Source organism: Ochotona curzoniae, unplaced genomic scaffold, assembly GCF_017591425.1.
Source record: "Ochotona curzoniae isolate NIBS_2020 unplaced genomic scaffold, NIBS_Ocur_1.0 contig_3819, whole genome shotgun sequence".
NCBI classification, from domain to species: domain Eukaryota; kingdom Metazoa; phylum Chordata; class Mammalia; order Lagomorpha; family Ochotonidae; genus Ochotona; species Ochotona curzoniae.
This window is the reverse complement of record NW_024466004.1, coordinates 25423774-25447413: the sequence shown is the minus strand read 5'-3', so window position 1 is coordinate 25447413 and position 23640 is coordinate 25423774. Positions and strand designations below refer to the sequence as shown.

The 23640-nt window shown below is 38.4% G+C and overlaps 1 protein-coding gene across 3 annotated transcripts in view; it reads right to left on the bottom strand.

The window, feature by feature from the left end:
* ADGRB3 (adhesion G protein-coupled receptor B3) overlaps positions 1 to 23640 on the bottom strand; it is a 687263-nt gene that overhangs the window by 20551 nt on the left and 643072 nt on the right. For all 3 annotated transcript variants that reach the window (XM_040983603.1, XM_040983604.1, XM_040983605.1), the window contains 3 exons: positions 17185 to 17280; positions 15981 to 16020; positions 11256 to 11899 (listed from right to left, as the gene is read on the bottom strand). In XM_040983603.1, coding sequence (XP_040839537.1) covers positions 11256 to 11899; positions 15981 to 16020; positions 17185 to 17280 — 780 coding nt within the window. The remainder of the gene's footprint in view (positions 1 to 11255; positions 11900 to 15980; positions 16021 to 17184; positions 17281 to 23640) is intronic.

Genomic DNA, 23640 nt, shown 5'->3' with positions numbered 1-23640 from the left:
TTTACTTTTTAAAATTTATTTATTGCTTTAATGGTTTTCATCTGGTTGAAACACAGGGAAGGAGAAAAGGAGGGAGGAATGGAGGCAATACGGAGTGGGGGACGGAAAGAGAGAGCCTGAGAGAGTGCATATCTTTCATCCACTGACTCATATTACAAATTTCCTGCAACAGTCTGAGCAAGGCAAAAGCTGATGCCTGGAACTACATCCATGTCTCTCCAGGTGATTCAAATACGTGAGCCATCATCTGCTGTGCACTCCCATCCCGCCCAGCCATCTTCAGGAAGCATGATGCGAAGCAGAGGTGGGTGTTGAAATCATACGCTTGGATACAGCATGTGACTGCTCCAAGCATTGATTCAATCCATTGAACCACAACCCCCACCTAAGACATGTTTTCTTTAAAAAATACTCTTGATCTCTGCTTTCTCTTTTTCCTTCTTATTTGGGGGCAGTAATTCTCAAGTTTTCTTGGTTGGCTCTTCTTATTTCTGCTTTCTGAATGTTGGGTTTCTCAGTTCTCATTCTTTTCATATTCTTTCCAGCATAAAGTAATCAACATCCGTGAGCATAAACTCTGTGTTTTAAGCTGCAAACATTCTTATCTTCATTATTTCTTTCTCAGCCTAGAGAATGTCACATTCTCGTTGGCTAACCCAAAATTTAAGGAATTTTATCACTCATGCCTTTATTCATTTCTGTATTTTACCTTTCAGATCAAAAGCACCAGCCCCTGCTCTCTGATCCATGATTGAAATATGTCTTGATTTTCTCACTCTTTTCCATCTAGACTTGCACATCTAAGCAAACTCATTTATTTTCTGGATTACTTTACTATCTTCATAATGGTACTTTTTGCTCTCCTCTCTCCTATGACCACTGACTTTTTTTTTTAAAGATTTATTTTTATTATTTTTTTTATTGGAAAGGCAGATATACAGAGAGGAGAGACAGAGAGGAAGATCTTCCATCCGATGATTCACTCCCCAAGTGAGCACAAGGGCCGATACTATGCTGGTCCGAAGCCAGGAGCCTCTTCCGGGTCTCCCACGTGGGTGCAGGGTCCCAAAGCTTTGGGCCGTCCTTGACTGCTTTCCCGGGCCACAGGCAGGGAGCTGGAAGGGAAGCGGGGCTGCCGGGATTAGAACCGGCGCCCATATGGGATCCCGGGGCGTGCAAGGCCAGGACCTTAACCACTGCGCCACCGCGCCGGCCTGACCACTGACTCTTAATTCTTTTTCTAAACCACCAAAGTGATGAGACAGATGGCTGGCTGGAGGCAAAAATGATCATGACAATCTTCTGCTTAATAGGCTTCATCTGCTAACATTGATTTACAAAGTCTCTTATTCCTGTTCCAGTTGCATATGAAGAAATTCTCTAGCTACAAGGAACTTCTGATGTTTAATGAGAATGTCAGGGTCTTTCTTATCTCATTATCTATGCACTTGCAGGTTTTTTTTGCCTGATACATTATCTTACCACTCCTCCATTGCCACACAGGCCATGTTAGGATTAACTTTATTTCTTCCTCCTTACAGGTCATGTTAGGAATAAACTTTTTTCTTACTCTTTACAGTAGTCCCAAATGCTTTACAGACCATTTTCTCTAAAGAAGGCTGCCCTTCTTATTACACACACACACACACACACACACACACACACACAGCAATGTAGAAGAGGAGAGGACACAATAGTAGACAACCAAATATGGTTGTTATAGGACTGAAGGTCTTGCACTAAATATTCAAATGTGTAGAACTGTGTACTGTGTATTTTTGTTACTTTTCTCAAGAATACTTTGGAAGAATCTGGAGCAGTGGATGTATTAAATACACAAAGCAAGTCACTATGAAAAGACCATTTGATAAGCAGGAGAATCAAGAGAATTTACAGGAAGTAGGGGTTATGACTAATATAAAGGAAAAATACTTAGGATGATTTAAATGTATAAAAATGCATGATAGCATGAAGCAAGTCAGAGGAACGGGGGTAGTACACACAGCCTTCTTTTCATACCTGAGTCATGTAAAATGAAGACTAAGTTCCCAAAGGAGGTTTTCATTGTTTGTGTCTACAAATTAAGCTGGACAAGACACTAGACGATTACACCAGTAATTATTTCTAATGACTGTCATTAAAAGTTCCTATTATAGGATAAGCAATGAACCCATACGCAAGAAGAAAACTCTGACAGCAAACCCATTCAAAGTAACTGTGGAAACAAAGTCTGAACCTAATTAATTTAAAAAAATAACAACTTTTCATGTTAATCTTGTTTGCCTGCCTAAATAAAAGAACAAAATACCCTGATTTGAAAACAAAAAAACGAAACAGTAGAAGACAGTAAATCTCCCCTTTACCAGAAAAAAGAAAAAAAAAAGCATAAAGAAAAAGTTGTTTCTGCACACGGTCAGTTTCATAATGGTTTCTATTAGTTATAGAGTTTCCCAGTTCCCAAGTGAGGCCATAACATCTTGTGTAATATCCCACATATCGATTCAGTACTAGCTTTCAAGCTACTTCACCAAAAACTTAGGGCATAATAGTAATGATATAATAATAACATCGCCTGACACCAGAAGTGCTCCTTATCTGTTTTCAAAGGGTTTTCATGTACATTATCTAATTCTATCCTCATAACAGCCGTAAGGGAAGCACTTATAAAGTGACATTATCACTAACACATTTCAGCTCTAAAAACCCTTATACTGGGAGGTCTGTGATTCATAACCAGAGGCAATGTGGCATATAAAACTTAGCCTCAAATGGTGTCTCTCCATCCACTTAGAAACTGAGAGTTAGTTATCTAAGACTGTTTTCACAATATGAGTAAGCTTACACATACATGGTCATAAAAACTGCAAGCAGCAAACATTTCTGCTCTTGATAAAAAGAATTTTGTAACATACCATCTAAATCTTATGAAGTATTAAGATATTTTATAGCCAAGAAAATTAAAGTATGGTTTGTGAGGGCACAACAGAAGCCACATAATGTGTTCTATTAGAACAAAATGTTCCACAACAATTCAGTGACAGAAAAAGCAGAGAAGCCAAATAAGAGTTTAAGAGTTAACCAGCAATTAACAGAAGAGACCAATCTAGCTCCAGGGCTAGATCAAGGCCGAGAGAATTGTGGTTTAACCCAGGGACTGCAGCATATAGCGCCAGCCTGAAGCACTGTGGCAGCTGCAGCTGAAGACACACAGGAAGCATGAGATCAGGAGAGAGGGAGTGAGGGCCCTTTCCTCTCTGAAATCTCCAGTTTCTCAGTGTTTCTTGTTAGCTGAGCACTGCCAGAGGTCAGTGACACAGGGAACTGCTTCAGTCCTGGGAGGCCCAGGGAGAAGGCACAGAGGGGGGTTCATGTGCCAAACAGGCCCAGGACATGCACCTGAGCAGGGATGACTTCTGAGATGATACTCTTCACTGCCTAGATCTGACAGCTATGACACTGAATATATTACTGAAAACATTCACCTCTCTTCTTACCATGAGACACTTTTTTTTTTCCAGAAAAAATAAAACCACCACCGCAGACTTAAGCAGATTTCTAAGTGCTTAAGGACTATAATACTTCTTTTTTCCTTTCTTGATTCATAATAAAAAGTTAAGGTGCTTTTTTTGTATTATATTTCTTTGTGTACACACCATACATTCAACATATTTTAATTATTTGAAGGTGAATAATTGAAGTTCTGGCTATAATCTAACTATTGCTAATTGTAAACAATGAGATTAGGGCTAGAGCTACTATAAAGAAAAATTTTACCCTATAACTATTTCAATTGTTTGATAAGTGCATAGATTCTAAATTAAAAAAAAAAAAATAGGTCCTGGCACAGTAGTCTAGCAGCTAAAGTCCTCTCCTTGCACTATCCTGGATCCCATATGGGCACCAGTTCTAATCCCAGCATCTATCTCCACTTCTTATCCAGCTTGTGGCCTGGGGAGGCAGTTGAGGATGGCCCAATGATTTGGGACCCTGCACCCATGTGGGAAACCTAGAGGAGGCTCCTGGCTCTTGGCTTTGGATCAGATCAGCTCCAGCCATTATTGCTGCTTGGAGAGTGAAATATTGGACAGAAGATCTTCCTCTCCTCCTCTTTGTATCTGACTTTCCAATATTTTTTTTAATTGCTCAACAATGAAATTTTATCAAGTTATATAAGAGAAATCAAATTGAACAATGCGAATAGTAATCTAACCAAATGCATCATTCCTATGTGGTTCAGTGTAAAAATAAAAACATGTTAGTATTTATCTATTGTAAGATTTAAAAAAGTTGGTGGGTGAAAGAAATCATGTTATGATAAGAAATTTTCATAATTTTCTTGATGACTGGAATTTTTATTATGCATAACTGACAAATCAAGTTTCCAAGCAAATGTTACATAGTGTAGGCTTTACTTAGCTTATCAATTTGTCATTTTGAAGCTAATTATTTTAATTAGGTTAACTATGTATAATATTTTAAGCATTATCCTTGTAAGGTTTTGAAAACTACATATTAACATGGAACTGTAGGGATCGTTACCTCTTAAATCCTGTTGAAAAGCCATGTTTAAGTTTTAATTTGCCAAAATAACGTCTTGTTAACAATCTTTCAATACCAAAGTTGGGCAATATAACCAATGTTTAAAAATTTTAAATGCATAGATTGAGGCATTTGGATGATAAGACAATATTATAGTGAATTATCCTTTTTCAGAATATTGGTGGACCAAAAAATATATAATAATAAAATACATTGTGTCTTAGAAGTGATTTTATATCCAGTCTTGTTTCCATAAACCATGTGTCTGCCAGGGCCTTAAAAACCATCATGTAAATTGCCAATAAAGTATAACATATGCAAATTTAATAAAATCTCTTTCATAGTGACAATACTCCAGCTATATGGATATCAGATATTAGTCATAGAAAACTAGAGGTTTTTTAAATCCTTTTTTTGGTCTAGGTAGTCAGTCTGTACTTAAATATCAACCATTTTCCTTTTTTTTTTCCTCTCTTAAAATTTATATGTAGCCAGCACATTTAATTGAGGATTGGATTTTTTTATTATGCTGTATTTTCTTTTTATTTTTTAATTATTATTTTTATTTTCAATTAAAAGTGTACAAAATCAAGTTACATTGCTGGTCCTGTAAGAGCTATACAGTTTTCCTAAATGTATTCATACAACTGCAGCATTCACCTATTTCAAAAATTTGGAATTTTGTTCATTTGTTATTCTTAAGACCACCTCAAATTTAAAGGCTACCTTTTTGTACGTTTAAAGTGTATTATAGATCTTGTGGCTGGGTGAGTTTGGGAGGGGTTCAGGTCTTGGGGTTGGGGGCAACTGTAGTTCCCTCCAGTGTGGCGGCTGTAGGGGGTGCCCCTGCCGGGCCAGACCCAATGCTGGGGACTCAAGCCAAATACACTGCGGGAAGGCAGTGAATGAGTCCTCAGCCTTGGGCGACCAGTGCACCAAGTGGTGCCAGGTTTTGCCTGCTGGCCTCCCGGTGGCTAACTCTGGGGTTTTTAAGATATAAAGTTGCTGCCTGGAGACACCCATGAATAAGGCTAGTTTCAGTGTAGGTGAGAGATGAATTTTGGGTGATTCCCAGTGATAAGGTCATGAAACTTTCTCTCATGCGTGGGGACTGAAACCTGGTGGTTTGGAGGGAAGTATCCATAGGTTAATTTGGTCAGACTGATTCACCAGCTCAATTAGGAACCCAGAGATGGGCTGTTAGCATAGAGCATCACTGACATCCCCCCCCCCCCACACACACACACACAAGTGCATACCAAAGCTATGGATGGATGCCTGTTTGGCAGGGCTAGCTACCATTACCCGATTGGGTGGTGGAATGGTGGAGTGATCACCTTTGGCAGAGTCAAGACACTATCCAGCAGGTGAGAGAACTTGGTCTGGAGGTAGAATCTGTGGGGTTGTGTGGACCCAACCCTGTGAAATATAAGTCCCCCTGGTTAGCTCGCAAGCTGGGGTTGTGATGGACTAAGCTAGGTGTGACCATGCCACCTGCCATCACTCACGGGTAAAGGAACCCACAACAGTCTGGTCAGGTCAAGGCAGCAGCACCCAAATATGCATCCTAGAACAGGATGTGGGGTGGCCCGGGCTGCAACTGGAATGAGGAGAAATGGGCAGGGCCAAGCAAACCTTAACTCACAAGAAAGAACAGAAATCAGGATGGAGCACAGGTCATGCCAACCTAGGTTCTTGCACCTACTCTTCTGCATCAGCCAGGGACCCTAAGCCAGTGTCTAAGGCAGTGACCAGAACAGGTGAGGGGCTGTGCCAAGCTGAGTCAGAGCAACCACTGGCCTGCACATGATCTAAGGCTGGGAATAAGCCTGGTTGGGGAGCTAAGGGGATGCCTTAGCTGGGTTGAGATTCCCACCAAGGAGCACATGGGCTGGAATGGGGGCTGCATTCTGATCAGGATACTGTTGTAGTCTCCCTTGGTAAAAGTGTGGACTGGAACTGGATGCATCAAGCTGGGCCAGACTCCAACACCTTCTGGTGTTCTGGAGGACCAGGATAGATGTGGACAGACTAGGCTAGGTCTCAACCCCTACTGAGCCATATGTGGGTATGGACAAGCCGTGACTGAGCTTAAACATCCAATAGCAAGAACCAGATTGGGTTGAAGGTCAGTCAGGAAAAGCCACTGTTCCTGCGAGGACAGGAGGTGAATTGAGTAGGGCTGGCTCATGGACCCACTGGCATGCGAGAAATATGGCACTGGGAGAGGTTCTGATGGAGGAGTCTGGGCAACCGCTTTGGCAGGACACAGACTCGGCAGGTAAGCACAAGAAACATGATAGGAAATGGCCCAGAACAAGCCATGGAAATTATCCCACTGGCATACATTTGGCATGGGTTGGGGGCAGACCAGGCTGAACCCGTTCACATCACCCGCTAGTGAATTTGAGCACCAAAAAGACTGTGGGCTGAGCCAGGTTCGGTTGAGACATATACCAGTGCACATTAAGGAATGCCAAGGTGAGGTTACCTGTACCAGATGTGGTTTCAGCGCCCAAACAGCACATGTGAAAACCGGGGGTAGGGTGCAAAGCCAATAGGGGAATGTGGGTTCTCCTGCTGGACAACCACTCCCATTGGAAAGCATGAGTTGGGATGGGGGCAGACCAGATTGGGCAGGGCTGCAACACTTGTGGGCCTCATGTGGACTAGATCAGGGAAAAGTCAGGTTAGGCTGATTGTTCCTACTGGTGCAAACTAAATTAGAGTGGGTGAGGGTTGTTTGGGCTTAGCCGCAGCATCAGCTGACAGAGGCCGGCATTGGGAGCTAATTCTGTCAAGTCAAATGCTAGAACCACATGGAGAGTGCAAAATCTGGGAGTGTGAGTGGCCTAGTAGGGAGATAGTGGGTACTTCCCTCAGGGCTACCACTTTCACTGTAGAGCAGGAAAACCAGGACGGGGCAGGGTTGGACAGACAGAAAGGCACCTGCCAGTATGTGTGTGGGCCCGATAGTAGGTTGGTTGGGTTGAACTAGGTTTCAATGCCCATTGACATGTATGAGAGCTAAATGGGATGTGGGACAGACTGAACAACCCTGCAGTACATACTGGCAAGCATGGGAACCAGGGTAGAGTGCAGAATTGGTGTGGGTAATGTGGAATCACCCTGACTAGGCTGCATCTCCCACTGGTTTGCATGAGGACCGAGTATGAAGTGGGTAGGATTGAGCTGGACTACAACACCCATTGGTTCAAGTGGAAGACAGGGCTGGAAACAGAACTGACCCAGCAAATGCAACCACCAGCATGTACATAAATTGATTGGGGTGACAGATGGTGTTGGACCCTGTTCTGGCAAACTCATGCAAGAATCAGGTTTGGGATCATCTCAGATGAAGTTTTGGGAGATCCCTCCAACTGAACTGCTGATCTCAGAACCACAACCATGAAGAGATTATGTCAGCCAGTGGACTCTGAATAGTTTTCATTGCAATTGGAACGGTGAGATTGGCAACCACCCAGAATTGTTGAACTATTAAAACTGCTTGAGCAGCACCATCAGAGCACGCCTCACATTGGGGATCTGGGATGGGTGGGAGGCTGGGTGGGGCTTTTCCATTTGTTTCTCCCCTATCCCCAAATACAGGGAAAAAATGATATTAGTGTGGAAACAATGGTATTACCCACTTTCATCCTGTAACCCTTGACCCTTTGTACCCTAATCAACTAAATAAGATTACTAAAAATTAAATTAAAAAAGAAAAGAAAAAGTAAAAAAAAAAGTGCATTACAGCAGTGTGGTAGCTAATGAAAAATTGTTTTTTTTTTTTTTACTTTTGAAAAAACCCAAAAAATGCTTAATAATTCAATTCTGGGAATAATCATTTTTAGCATGACAACCCATTATAAGACATAAAGAAACATGCTGATATTAGACATCAGAGAAAAACCAGCATATGCTATCACGCTAAGAAAATTCATCAAAGTTTTAGACATTTCTGTACCCAAGAATTGGGGATTAGCTGAACAAATTCACCTGAAAGGTGGGTCCTTCTCTCCTTGTAGGGGAGCCTTCTCTTCTGCTTCCTGCTCACTGTAATGAATACTTCCTCCTCTTCACCCAATCAACTCTCTTTGGCTTTCTTCTCCCCTTCAATTCTTGCTTTTTTCACTTGCATTTTTAAAAATCACGAATAATAAATTCCATACTTTGATAACTTTCACCTTTTTCTTTTTTCTCCTCACCATTCTCATGATAGCAATTCGGAAAAATGCAAATTTGCATGAATTAATATGATCATCTTTATAGCACATTACTGAAAGTATCCTGGGGCACCTGCCCGTACTCTGTTGGTTTCCCAGGCTGGACATTCCTTTGACTTTACTCTCCTTTCTTTCTTACTCTGAAGGAAAAGACAAGGTCTGTCACAGAGGTGTCATGTAGCCTGCCTATTCATCCACTTTCATCACATTATCTTTAAAGACTCGGACACCTCCTGACTACTGTGGCTGCCCCCTCTCCATGCAGACATGCAGCCATCTTTCTCCTTTTTCCAACTGCTGTTGCAATATCATCTTCTTGCCACTTGACCGTGCAGATACAATCTAGCAGACTGGACAACTCTAACAATACATTTTTCTGCTAAAAAAAAAAAATCTGTCCTGATGACTTTATGGATCACTGTCAAATCTCCAAGACATTTTAGTTGTATGCACTTATGGCATGAAGGCTTTTTCCATTTCCTGCCTTTATCCACCTTAGGTCCAAGTAGTTGAGAAGGGTTCAAAAGAATTTGCAAGTTACGTTCAGGCTGCAGTTCAGGCTCATCACTGCCTTCTAGATAGCACAATAAGAATCAGGACAGAAAGATTCTATCCCTAGATTTGCCATGTCCTTGCTTTGCAACCTTGAACAAATGACTTTTCTTTGAAGATTATAATTTATCCATTGCATAGAGGTATATGAAGATTAATTAATTCATGTTTTTAAGGTGATTTGAGTATTCGCTAATGAAAGATGCTATATAAATGCTAATTTTTTTATCTCCACACAGTCTCTTTAAGCTGTCTTCTAAAATGGTCAGCCTAAGTAATTACAAACTATTAAATTCTTTCAAGGGCTGAAAATGAGGACCCAACATTTCATTGTGAATCTCGAATTTGCTTTCTTTTCAATATTTAAGACTAGTAATCGCTAGGCCATTTAAATGCAGATCCTTTGGCTGAATCAGAGTTAGATGTAATGCTTATACTCAATAATAAGGATACAGAGATTTAGAAAACTTAGAAACTGAATAAAGCAGCATTTGGAAATACAGTCTATTGTTCAAGCCACGTAAGCTGTACAATATCAAATCCAGCAAGATTTACAGGCTTTTAAATGTAAAGCATTTTTATATCTAGAACATTTTCATGAAATTCCATTCAAACTTCTTTAGGACACTTAAAAAGAGCTTTGAATACCTGAGATGTTTGTTACTACATGCACTGTCACTGAAATTCCTTTTAAAAACAGTAGGGATTTTGCCTAAGCGTTTTGTAGTTCCTGTTTATGTGGTTAATTCTGTAGCAGACCTGCTAGTCTCTGAGACATGCAAGTAGCAAACAGGGAAACGACAGTTATTCTGCTAGCTTAGAGGAACAGAGTGCTTCCGCCCAGGTGAAGTCGCAGCCGCTTTGCAGCTTAACTTGGCATCACTGATGGAATGATACTGACCTACTTATTCGTGCAAGCTATTTTTTATTTGATAGAGTACTTATCCCGGATCCTGTCTACTTCCTAATTTTGTTCTAGAATTTCTTTGAGCCAAATGAAAAAAATACCTTAAAATTATATTATTTGCCATGTTTCTTCAATTTGCCTTCATCTTCTCTTTGTGGAGAAGAGAGGAACAATTCTGTCTTGCTCTTTCAGACTCCAGACTACACAATGATCAGCATAATTCTGATGGTAGGTACAGGTAATCAACTATAAAACCTTCTACAGTATCTAATTACAGTACTTTATTATATTAAGATTACTGGCAGTATGCAGAAAATATCGCATATGGAAACGTGCATTCTGATTCTATATATCAGCAGTGAACTTACAACAAAATTTCAAGAAAAAAATATGTAAAAATCACATATAAATTACTAATTAGAAATGTCAGTAAGTGTAAGACATTATGTCCTTGTTTTTTATTTGATTAAATTTAATACAACATGGATGATCCTTCCTGACAATTCACAATTTAAAGCCATAACTTTGGTGGTCATCAATTTGCAAAAATTAGGAGCAAAACATTTACTACAATTGTGATGATAATTAGAATTAAAAATAAGTGTGTAATGGAGGGATTCAGAGAAATCTTCCATGTTCTTTGTAATAATAGCTCCCTTACAAAAGAGATCCAGACCTGGTTTAAAACATAATTTTACCAACCACAGGCATTTTTTATGCACCAAAAACATCTTGAGGGTTATGTTTTCAATTTGTGTGTTCTACATAGCTCTAGGGATAACAAGATTATGACTGATAGATAATGCTTTCTAAATAAAGAGCTCTTTAAAAAGAAAGAAAATGTGACCTTAATAAGGGCATTCTAATGCATTGCTAGAAAAACATTACATTCATAATAATGTTTTCATTTCAAAAATTCTTATAAGATGCATAGCTAAAAAGACCAATGTGAATTTTGTTTTACAATGCCAGAGGCATACAAACCAATTAATCGATCTTACATTTAATATGTACTTTGAATCTCTTCTCACCTCTAAAGAACTCATTGATATTGTCGATCCAGTTTCACTTCTTGATAGTCCTGCGTTATCATCCAACTCAGAAGCCATGAAATTCTTCACAGCTGTGCGAGGCTCAAAGGGCAAATTCTGCATATGTTCCTGGGGTGCAAGATGTTGATCTAAGTTCATATTAAACTGGTCCATTACAGGGGGATTCATATTGAATTCGGGATTCACTTTGTAGTGTAATAGCCTTTCATGGGGCAAGGTTTCCATGCCAATATTCATTTTACTTTCCTCTTTCATTGATGGCTGGGTATTTACAGAACTTCTTGGCATTACAATATAGTCACTTTCCATCATTCTTTCTTGAGGATGAACTATGTCCATATCAGCCCCTCTTAAATTGTCATCCGTACATAGATACACAGTTCTTCGCAATTCAGTATTCTCTTTCTTCAAACACTGATTGCTCAGCTCATTCATACTCATGGGCATGTGCAGACCTGTGGGTTGCTGGATGATGACTTTGGAAATGACATTTCCAGGCAACGTTGAATAGCTTAGCCCCTCAGGGTTTGTTCCCTTTTCTTCTTCATCATCATTGAGAGAAATCCTGGAGAGTGTTCCTGTGATTGTTGCCGCTCGACAAGGGCCAATATCCTTATGAAGAACTGTGAATCAGAATATAAAAGCTCATAAATGAAAGTCAGTATTTGTTTTTTATGATCATTTTGGGTTGTCTATTTCTACTAAACAACTGCCTTAATAGAATAAAAAACAGCATTGAAAAAATTATGTATCTAGTTATATATGCATGGTCCAGATTACTTAGTCCAGAACTTGGATTGCCTACAGCTGAAGCATAGCCAAAAGTTCATTAATAGGCTTTCAAAAATTCCAGTGACTTCTCTTGAAACACCTTTACAAACATTTTCAGGGTAATGGAGAATTTTCTCCATTAGTCTACTTATTTTTTTATATAGATAAAATCATGGATATAATCAGATAACTTTGATTTTTTTTAGATTTATTTGGTTTTGCATTTGAAAGGGAGAGTTACAGAGAGAAAGAGAGACAGAGAGATTGTCTACCCAGTAGTTCATTCCCCAAATGATTGCAATGGCTGGGGCTTAGCCAATTGGAAGCCAGGAGTCAGGAGCTTTTACGGTTTTTTCAGTCCATAAATAGAGAGCTGGAAGGAAAATGGAACAGCCAGACCCATATGGGATGCTGACACCAGATGATGTTTAGCGTAGTAAGGGACAGTGCAGCCCCCTGACTTTTTTTCAAAGCTCTTACTTTACAGTGTTCTGTAAGTTTTATTCATTAAAATACTTCTTGAGATAGACAGTTAATGAGAACTGACTGGAAATCTATGTATGTTGAAAATAAATGAGCTTCCACTGAAGTCCACATGCTCTGTGCTTAAAAGTCTCAAAAGTATCTATGACCTTATATTCTCTATAGAACAATAGGTGCTATTTTTTAATATAAGTTCAATACATATCCTTGAATACCCTTGAAAGTATATTAAAAATTCCAATCGAATTTAAACAAACAAAAAACTATATAAGCCTCTTTAGAGTCCATTCCATTTTAAGCCTGAAAAATAATGACAGGAAAAAGATGATTATTTGTAGTGCCAAACAGAACAACTGAGAAGACATACTGAACTAAAGCAAATCAATAAAGAAAAGGTTTCATAATTCCTCATGAAAGCATACTTTTGACAACTTTTTTTTTTTTAAATTCTCCTGGCCTCTATATTTTAAAAAAGCTAAGCTTTATGGATAAAGAGATATAGAAAATCTCAAAGAATCTTAGTTGTGAATACTACCTGTTCCAAGAATAGGAAATGGGAAAATTCTGAGGATGTATTTGTGATGACTTTGGTAATAAAAGTACATAAAAGACCACTGAGTGAAAACTGGCTCGACACGCCTACCCAATACCACCCTATGCATAAAGCTGAACAGTGAACATCTAAAATTTAATTAGCTCTTGAAAAGTGTGAAATATGTGGTTTATTGCCTCCTTGTCAAAATGTAATACATATAACATTTTACTGATTAGTATCTGACTTTCAAATAGAATCGTAACTGTTGTGCATTTATTTAAAGTTGAAAAGCAGACTATGAGTCTCTTTCCCTGGTAAAATCTTTAAGATTACTGCAAAGCATGCATCATTCATGTGATATCTGCTAACCTTAGAGATACTGGTTCAAGTTCTTACATTTGTGTCACTTTATTTTACAAGTAAAAAGCACATTAAATCAACATGTAGGTATTTAAAAGTTAATCTACAGCTTGAAGCTTGTTTTTAACTATTATATGTTATATAACTGTTAAAATAATAATCAGTAATGAATTAGTGGTTTTCAGGGTAAGCATACATGAATATGTTAAAATATGTTAAGTGAACATATTTAATGAGATTAAAATCAGTGAAACTATTTTAAATTTTTTATTGTTATCTTTTCTTCTGTGATATATTTTTATAGAAATAAGGGTTGATCCTCACCTTCCTCTTTATCTCTCCTCATTTTCCCTTTCTTCCTCTCCCCTATATTTTCTCAATAGTACACTCCCTTAGCACCAGTACAAAGTTTAATTTTCTGACTTTATTTTCTAAGACTTACTTATTTTTATTGGAAAGGCAAATTTAAAGAGAGAAGGAGATGCATAAAGATCTTGCATCCTGGCTCACTCTCCAAGTGGCTTCAATAGCCAGAGCTGAGCATATCCAAAACCAGGAGCCAGGAGCTTCTTTGGGGTCTCCCATGAAGGCCCATGGTCCCAAGTCTTTGGGTCATCCTCTATTCCTTCCTCAGGTCACAAGCAGAGCAATGGCTCAACTGGATGATCCTCTGTCTTCAAGCCCTGGCATCCCAAATGGATGCCGGTACATGGGAAAGCAGAGAAGAATGATTCAAAGCCTTGGGACTCTAAAGCCCATGTGGGAGAACTGGAAGAAACTCCTGGATGCTGGCTTTGATTGGCTCAGTTCCAGTTGTTGAGGCCACTTGGGTAATAAACCAATAGATGGGTAATCTTTTTTGATCTCTCTTCTCTGTAAATGTGCCTTTCTAATAAAAATAAATCTTTAAGGAGGAAATATAGAAATCAATCAATCTCAGAGACCTGGGAAAAATGGGAAAGTTAACAAAAGACAGCAAGATGAGTACTGAAAGGATGAGATCACAACTCCAAAAGGAAGAGCTGATGCAGTGATACTCAAAATTCATCACGCACCTCAGACACCTGGATGACTTGTGGAAGTTAATGACCCCAAAGGTCTGAGGTCGGATTTCAAAATTCACATTTCTAAGAAGTTTCCAAATACTGTTTGTTGTAGAGACTATTCTCTAAGACTGATTCAATGTCAGCAGCTATTAAAGAAGAGAAGAGACAAAACTGTCCTTGTTTTTGCTACTTGTCTACCAAGGAGAACTGTAGAAAGTAGAATATGCCAAAAGAAGCAGAAACGAACCATATTGAGTGGAGAAGATTTGAGATTAAATGCCTAACCAGTGTAAATAAATTGAAGCTTTGGGACCTAGGCAAATCACTTCTCATCTTAGAGGTAGATGTAAAAATTGGTGTCTTGGCTGGTGATTTGTGAATACTCATTGTTGAAGCACAGAACAAAGGGAAGTATTGTACAAATGATCTAAACAGGAAAGTTGTAGATTCTGAAAACCAAATACTCACAAGATTGCATCTTGTCAATATTTTATTACATGTTCAAAACAGGCGGTTTCCAATTCTTTGCACAAGACTACTCTGAGTTGCTATATCGTAGCAGTTATTTCACTGCTCTACTACGGCCATACCATACTTTGATAAACTCCAGCAGGAGAATGTGAAATTATCCTATCACGCTGTTGTACTTAACACAAAAGCTGTGATCTGAGTTTCTGTAGTGACGTTTAATGGCTATGAGTTGAATTTGAACATCTCTCATAAAGGGAACATGCTAACAGATACAGGTTGCCTTAGTGAACATCGATTGGTTGCTAGGTATCTTGTCACTGTTGAAAGCTTCAGTGAGGTTTCAAGTGTATTCTTATCTCATTTCCAATGGTTAATCTCAAAAGTGTGGTATGTGAACCCAAAGTAAGTAAATTAATATCAGAAATGAAAGCAAATCTCCCCTCCCCAGGTAAAGACATATCTGGCTTAATACCCTAGCAAGTATTTACTCACTGTCTGCAGGACAATGGAACTCCAGCAGGTGTGCTGTATGGTTTCTCCTGGTGCTCTCTCAAACAATAGCCACCATCACACCACACCACACACACACACACACACACACACACACACACACACACACACACACACGCACGCACACACTGGGCTGTTAGCCTTACAGCAATGCATGTTAAAGGCATGATGAAACTGCAACAGAGACTCTTCAATCCCACTCAACAGACATTGCCCAGTGCAATCCAAGTCTTCATTCTCTACGTCAGTGCTTCTCTGTTGTCATGAACGCTTCATGAATCATTCTTAATTTCTCATTTCTCTCATCCACCTCTCTCTCTCCATGTCCTTCTCTCCCTCCCCTCCCTGCCTCTTTTTTCCTTTCTCCTTCCACAGATTCCCACCATAACAATGCTTCCATTTCAAAAGTTTTATTTACTCATTCATAGTAATATGATACATAAACCTCAGTGTCTGAATTTAAATCAAAATTAATAAAAGTGATTTAATATTTCAAATGATTATATTTTAAAATCTAGATAGTCTTACCTGATCGACAAGCAATGTCTACATCCTTTTCAAAGTCTGTCTGTAACAAGAAATAATAAGGCACAGACAATCATTTAATGAAGACCTCAAATGCTTCTTAGTAATCAAATTATCTGAAGTTTTACAGATATCTGACTAGGCAGTGCCAGTTAATTGTTCTGTACAAAGCAAGCTTCTCAAGAAATGATCAAATTGCTTTCCAAAATATTTCTTAGAAAGCAAATCTTGAATAAAATCAATGAAGACACGGAATTAAATTTTTAATAGAGCAACACAGCACCCATTGTCATCTTCAGTTTTGAAAATGACAACCATACATAAGAAAGATAGGCTTTTGTAGCAGACCCTAACCAAAACAAAAGCATGTGCATTAAGGAGAATCTACGTAAATGTTGACATTTTTTTCTTAAACATCTCATCTGAATATGGTTTTTTGTAATATAGTATCTTAGAATACAGATATGTTAAATGCTTAATATTTAAACCTGGCTTTTCTAATGACTCCTTTTCACTCAAATGTAACTAAAGGATGTCAGATGTAGAAACCAAATTGAAGATTAAATAATACTCATTTGATCTGGAACCTGCTAAAGTAGAAGTCCATTCTCATTTTTTATTTTGAACAAATGACTTTACTTTTTTATGGCAAAATTAAATTAGGTTGCTTTAAACAACTTCCTCCAATCACGTATTTTCAATAAAATCATTTTGAACTGAGAATTTCAGCTTAGCCCATTTTATGTCATTTAGACTACAAAAAAATTAATAGTAAAATAAATGTTAAAACTTTTGTATTTAATCTCTGTTTTTATTAATACGGCTTAAATTCTGTCTCATTTGTAAAATACACAGAAATTTTATGCTTGTAGTATCCCTTAATTTTCTCATGGGCAGTCAAGGTCAAGAACAATGATTCTACAGTAAAAGTACAGGATTAAGAGTGTTCTGGTATGTTAAAAAAATTGTATACATGCAGGGATGAAAATATTCTCCAGTGTTAACCAGGACCTCAACAGTCAACCTTTTAGGAAGCTAAAAAACCAAAGAGAAAACCATAGAAAATCTAGGCAGAATACTTCTCTGACCCTAGAATTCCAAATCTCTTACTGAATTTAGGATTTTGCTGGTACATTACTGACAAGAATGTTTAGTTAACTCCTGGAGAAATCATGAATTAATTAACAGAGGAAAAATAAAACCTCACCATGATTTGAGCATGTCCATTAGGGAAAGAACTTGTAGAATCGGCGTTGATTGGATCCTGACAGTTTCTCAATCGACATCTGAATGCATCCTGAACCTGTGGGAGGAAAAAACAACTAATGTTTGTCTTTCTTGATAGTGACCAACACTGCTATTGCTCTTAAGATCTAATACCCATGTTCTTTATTTCTTCATGCAAATACAAATGTACCTTAATTTTGCTTTGTGCCACGGAAATGTGCCATAATCTGTAAGTGGAAGTGCAGGGTTCTGTCAAAATGGATATATTTGGCTCAACTCCAATACAAAGGACTTTTTATTTATGTTGTAACAAATAACACATATGTTTCTCAAGGAGAATTTACTATTTGGGATACCATAATCCTCACAATAGCTTTGTATTTTGTCATCATGGAGTACTTATGGTTTCTTGATTGAAACTGCTTCTGGATTTTTGCTTTTACATTTCATGTAAAGGATCTTGGGGGAAACCATTTCTTGGGAAACCATTTCTTGTCTCCCATCAAGTGCTATGCAAAAAGAGAACTCAATGAAACAAACAAACAAAAAAAGCAAAACTTCTCTACTTCTAGTTGATTAGCTCATCTAATCTTCCTTAATATCCACTCATAACCATATATTGGATGAAGAGCAAAGGAAGCTGCAAGAGCATCACACTGATTCCTTAAATAAAGAACAAAGCAATATACATGAATGGCTGAGCAGCAAACACAAGAAGCACCCAGCAGCTATTCTGCTTATATGATGCCTCAGCAGCAGCACCTCCATCTCATTTCCTGTAGGTTCCTCACAAGCTGTTGACAGACATCCCACAAATAGCTATTAGCCCAGGTCAAAACCAAGGTCGTTTTCACTAATACTTTGCTTCCCTGCCTTCATTTCATGAATATTTCCCTTCTTGGTAAGATCACTTTTATTTGATCAAAAAACAATCAACACAGATTGCTTTGTATTTTCATTATTTTGCCGAAGAACATTAGAGAGACTGCCAAGATAAACAGACACATCTTTGATATGTACAGCATTTATATTAAACATCATGTCACTGTTTCAATGTGATTTGTATAACACACACGAACCAGAAAAAAATAGTTTTGTTTTTTAAGTATTTATTTCTTTTTATTTGAAAAGCATATTTACTGAGAGAGGAGGGAAAAAGAGAGAAAGAACGATCCTCCATCCACTGACTTACTCCCCAAATGGCCGCAATGGCTGGAGCTGAGCCAGGAACCAGGAGCTTCTTCTAGATTTCCCACACGAGGTCAAGTGCCAAAGGACATGGGCCACCTTTTGCTGCTTTTCCAGTCACACTAACAGGTTACTAAATGAGAAGTGGAGCAGCCAGGACTCAAGGTGGGGCCTATAAGCCGTGCCGGTACCATAGGCAGAGGTTTAATCTATGACATAGTTCTAGCCACTACGAGATTGTTGCTTTCTGCTTCCTGTTTTTCCTCTCAGCCATTTCACCTCATTAGCATTCTTCCTCCCAAGCTGCAGAATCTGGACAAGGACACAGACTGGACAGTTAGTCCAGTGAGACTTGAACGCACTTCTTTCCTCCACCTCAGGCTCTGTCCAAATGATACTGCCCTAACAGTTGTAGAAAAAAGGTTGAGGGATGCACTCAATATCTACTCCATAATTCTAATATCTTACTTAAAATTGTTCTTTAAAAAGAAGTAGTTTTCTGATATATGCCTACATAGTAACCTGTTCTTTCCTATTTCAAATACTTCAGTAAAGTACATAGTGAAATATAGTGGAATCATAACTTTCCTGAAGAATCAACTAAACATTTGGGACAGAAACATCTTGTTTCTCCCAGTGAAAGAGATACCACTAAGGCAAAGTTAAATTTTTCAGTTGTGAATGTTTTAAGAAATCATTGTTGTAGATTATAAAGTAGTATGTTTAAAAAAAAATAAAGAATTGATGGGCTCAGCATGGTAGCCTAGCGTTTAAAGTCCTCACCTTGCGTGTGCTGGGATCCCATCTGGGTGCTAGTTAGCATCTTGGCTGATCCACTTTCCATCCAGCTCCCTGCTTGTGGCCTGGGAAAGCAGTCAAGGATAGTCCAAAGCCTTGGGACCCTGCACCCATGTGGGAGACCCAGAAGAAAGTCCTAATTTCTGGTTTCAGATCAGCTCAGCTTTGGCCATTGCAGCCACTTGGGGAGTGAACCAGTGATGGAAGATCTTTCTCTTTGTAAATCTGACTTTCTAATAAAAATAAACAGACCTTTTTTAAAAAAAATGGCAGAGTTTATTATATGCCGTACATTTTCTGTAATGCAGAAATTTGAATTGGGGAAACTACTAGGAAACTCTGTCCTCTTTCTAGGAAAAACAATGCTAAAAACCAACATCAGAAAAACAGGTACATGCTAATTTTCTGTTTGTGCTCCCAATGTATCTATTGAAGTAGCTCAAGTTTTTAAAAAGATTTGTTTTTATTTGAAAGGCATATTTTACGGAGGGAGGAGACACAAAGAGAGAAGTCTTCCATCTGCTGGTTTACTTCCCAAAAGGCTGCAACAGAGCAGAGCTCATTGGAAGCTGGGAACAGCTTCTTCCCAGTCCCCTTTTGAGCATAGGTGCCCAAGTTCCTGGGCCAACTTCCTCTGTTTCCCCCACCACAAGCAGAGAGCTGCATGAGACATAGAGCAGCCAGGACACAAATCAACACCACCATGGGATGAGGGAATGGAAGGTGGATTAGCTTGCCACACCATCACAAGGACCCCAAAGTAGATCAATTTGACACCATTATACAGACTTTAGTGTAGATCAGCTTATAAAGCAAGCTAAACACTATATTGAAAATGTTTCCTTCTGGGAGCTTATCACATGAAGATTTCTTCCAAATCTATTTCTGTATTAGCACATATAAAACATAAAACTTTCTGATAATATCAAATGTTAATTTGACTGGTCCTCTCTAACCACTCTCTATTTCTAGGCCTTCAGAGTTTAGCTATCAGTGATATTTTTGGCTTACAAGCATATATGGAAAAGCAACTTCTGTAAGTTTCTCTTCAGAATCGACTATATATGTGCTTGAAGGAGATATAAAAGATACCCAACAGTTGCTCAGATCACAAACACTGAAAATCAATACTCTCAACTAACACACTTCAAATGTGACAGTGGATTAAGGGTATTTCTACACCACAGAATGATGTCAGCTTCATGAATCACCTTGTGTTGTTCAGCAGAAATACAGACACTGAAGCATAAAATCTCCAGTAAATTCAAGGTCATTATAACTGTCATATAAGTGCCTTGATTTAAGCATTAGGTTCTCTGACACTCTCAGTGCTTCTGATATCTTTTCAGGAGTTATTTCATTTTATTTCAAATGCTCGGTTTGATTCTTTTCATAAATTGTTCAAAGTTCAATGGAACAATCTAGGTAAACATTGTCAGAGAAGATGAGTAGAATAGATTTCACATTGCATTTTCTTTATATGGAAGATGATGCTGCAGATAAAGCAGTGCTGTGAAAAGGATCTACAGCTGTTTGGAAATATTTTGATAATTACACTTTTTTATCAGACTTGTCATTGGTGCACCAATGTTGAATTATGTTGACAGAAAATAGCTGGAATTCCAAAATAAGCAGGTCTAAAAGATCTTAATTTCAGGTATATCAGAAGCGTTAAAGGTTACAACAAATAGATAAAGAATCCAGATCTGGCTACTCCATCCTGAAATTAAAATGTTCCATTCAACAACTGTATTTACAATGCTATACAATAATTATCTGTGATTTCCTATTTATGGAGAGCAGGTCATTTTAATAATCTTTTATCTTAATTGATAGTCAAGCTGAGGGTTTATATCCAAGCGAACAGCTAAGTATAGATACATAGCTACCTTTGGAATGCTTGGAAGACTTGAAGGAAATCTTGTGTATGTCATGTTGTCAAACAAAGAGAATCTCAAAAACCATCTTCAGTAATAAGGTGCGATGAGAAACTAAGCCACTAAGGTGATCTCACGAGGAAGGATGAAACTGTACACCACCAAAGTTGTCCTGACTCACTGCTGTCAGCAGCAACTCTCAAAACCGAAAAAGCAACAGCCTTTTGTGTGCGTGGATTCCCGTATGAGACATACGTTCAAAGAGGTTTGTGGGGTTATGTCTTGCTTGTCTCTGTCCCATGGGAAGAGAGATTCGGTTCATGTCAGCACCAGCAAGCTGAACACCTTTCAATTGGTATTTGCTAGAAAGGTAGCTGGCAGAGTTACTGTAACAAGTTGGTGCCAGCGTTGCAGATTGGTGGGGAACAGCACAGGACTGTGTTTGGCAGTGTTGCAATGTAGAGAGAAACCTGCTGCACAGAGCTGTGCAGTTTGAAACAGGCTCTGTATTTGTCCACTGAGTCGCTCAAAGCTGTAGCTTCCTCTTTTAAAAAGATAGTTTTACCTGCAGTTACTGTTCTTGAATTTAAATTCTGAAGGGTCATTTTAAACCCGGAAAGTAAAGAACATCACATTCTGGTAATTATTTGAGTTTGTCTTCTCGGGAGCCAGAGGGTGGCTAATGTGGTCTGTTTTTTTCTGCATCTCACATTTACTATTGCTTGCATTGTTCCATATTTCAACAAATGGCTCAAGTCTTTGCAGTCATTCAGTTTCATGTAATCTAATTATTGAGTAAGATTATTCTGGATTTCAAATGAATTATGCCAGTCAGCATAAGCAGCATACATGATTTCACATCATTAACATATTACCTGACTTTTCTGATAGCAGAAGAAATAAATTAAAAAATGAAGATTTGTCATCTTCTAGCCACGGAAAAAATGTGCATTGCCGTCTTATATTTCAGGTCTACTAACTCTCTGTCAAAGTTTCCAAACACCTAAAAGATCGATCATGCAATCTCTAAAATTGTGTTAGCTTTTTATCTTCAAAATAATTTTATATCTGTTTGTGGGAGGAGATTATTTGAGTATGCGTTTCTATAGATTATGTTTCACCACAGGATCTGAAAAACTGTAGCCACCTTTCTTTAGCATGCAAACAAGGAAGTGAAGCAAGGGGAATTATAAGGCAGACACCATAAACACATGCTTTCACAGAGGGTATTTTAATTCGGTCTTGGGCCATACGTTTTGAGACAGACATCGTCCCAAATATCACTGATAAGGACTAATGCCTAGAGAGCTTAAGTAATTTGCTTCAGGACCATACAATAAATGGCAGAGCTGGAAATGGAAGCAGTTCATTTGAACTGAAGGTCAACTCTGTACCCAGTGCACCATTCTGTTAGTTCTGCTATAGCCAAGCAGAACAAGGAATAGGCTGGCTTATATGAAGGAATGAATACAAAATCATTTCTAACTTACCAGAAATCGATTTGTTATATCTTAATCTTCTAACTTTTAAAAATGAGTTACCATATGACATAACTACATTAGCTTTTACTTTAAACCTTTATTCAACACACACGGTAGATATTATTACCAGTTTAGCAATGCCACATTAGGCAAGATGAAGCTTGCCAGTTCACACATCTGTGTCTGGGAACACCAAAGACTCTTCACACAAGCACTGTGTTACCATTCAGGGCAGAGTACAGATTGGGGAGCTCCTGCCAAAGAACTTTGGTTAACAGAAAGCCATGATTAAATGCTACCTGGCAGACATGCCAGAGTCTCCTGATCTCTGTGATAAGCACTGCCTCTGAGAACTCATCCAGTGAATTCTTGGGAACGCATGCTACCAGTTTTTTTCCCTCTTGGTATTGCATTGTTAGCTATTAAAAACAAAAGACAATGGTGTCTGGGATTTCAAAATTTGCTTTATGTCTCTTGATGTCCCTCCTTGTCCAGAGAAGACTCAAACTGTACTATTTACAATAGGTCCCATCCTATGGAAATCATGTCAGTAACCTCTAGCATTCTTCTCTTGAAACCTTTATTTCCTTAATTCTCCAACCTATATTCTCCTGAACCACTGCAATGTTAAAGTCTCCTAACAGTCATGTCTTCACCTTCACAGACCAGATGAAAATCCTGCCCTATCAGCCATTAAAGGAGAACACAGATACCCGTTTCAAGGGTCAAGCCTAACTTCCTTGTAAATGGCTGCAATTTAAAGTTCACACAACTGTGTTTGAAATGTGCTTGTGCAATACAAACTGTTTACATTGCTGTCTTGTTATTTCACCACTATTGTTACCATTTATCTCTCTAGTTTCCTTGAGGGAGTATTTTATATTAAATAGGTAAGAAGGTGTGCATGCTGCATATATTCATAATCACATGTTTATAAATAATTTTATCTGTTTTCCTACTGATAAAATAAAGGAATTTAAGAAAGTAACCAAAAGGGAAGTGGGTAGATAAAGGGGCAATGAAAGAAACAGTTCCTGTTTATTTAAAGTCTTTTGCTACAAAATAACATCACAGGATTTCAAAGATTTTTGG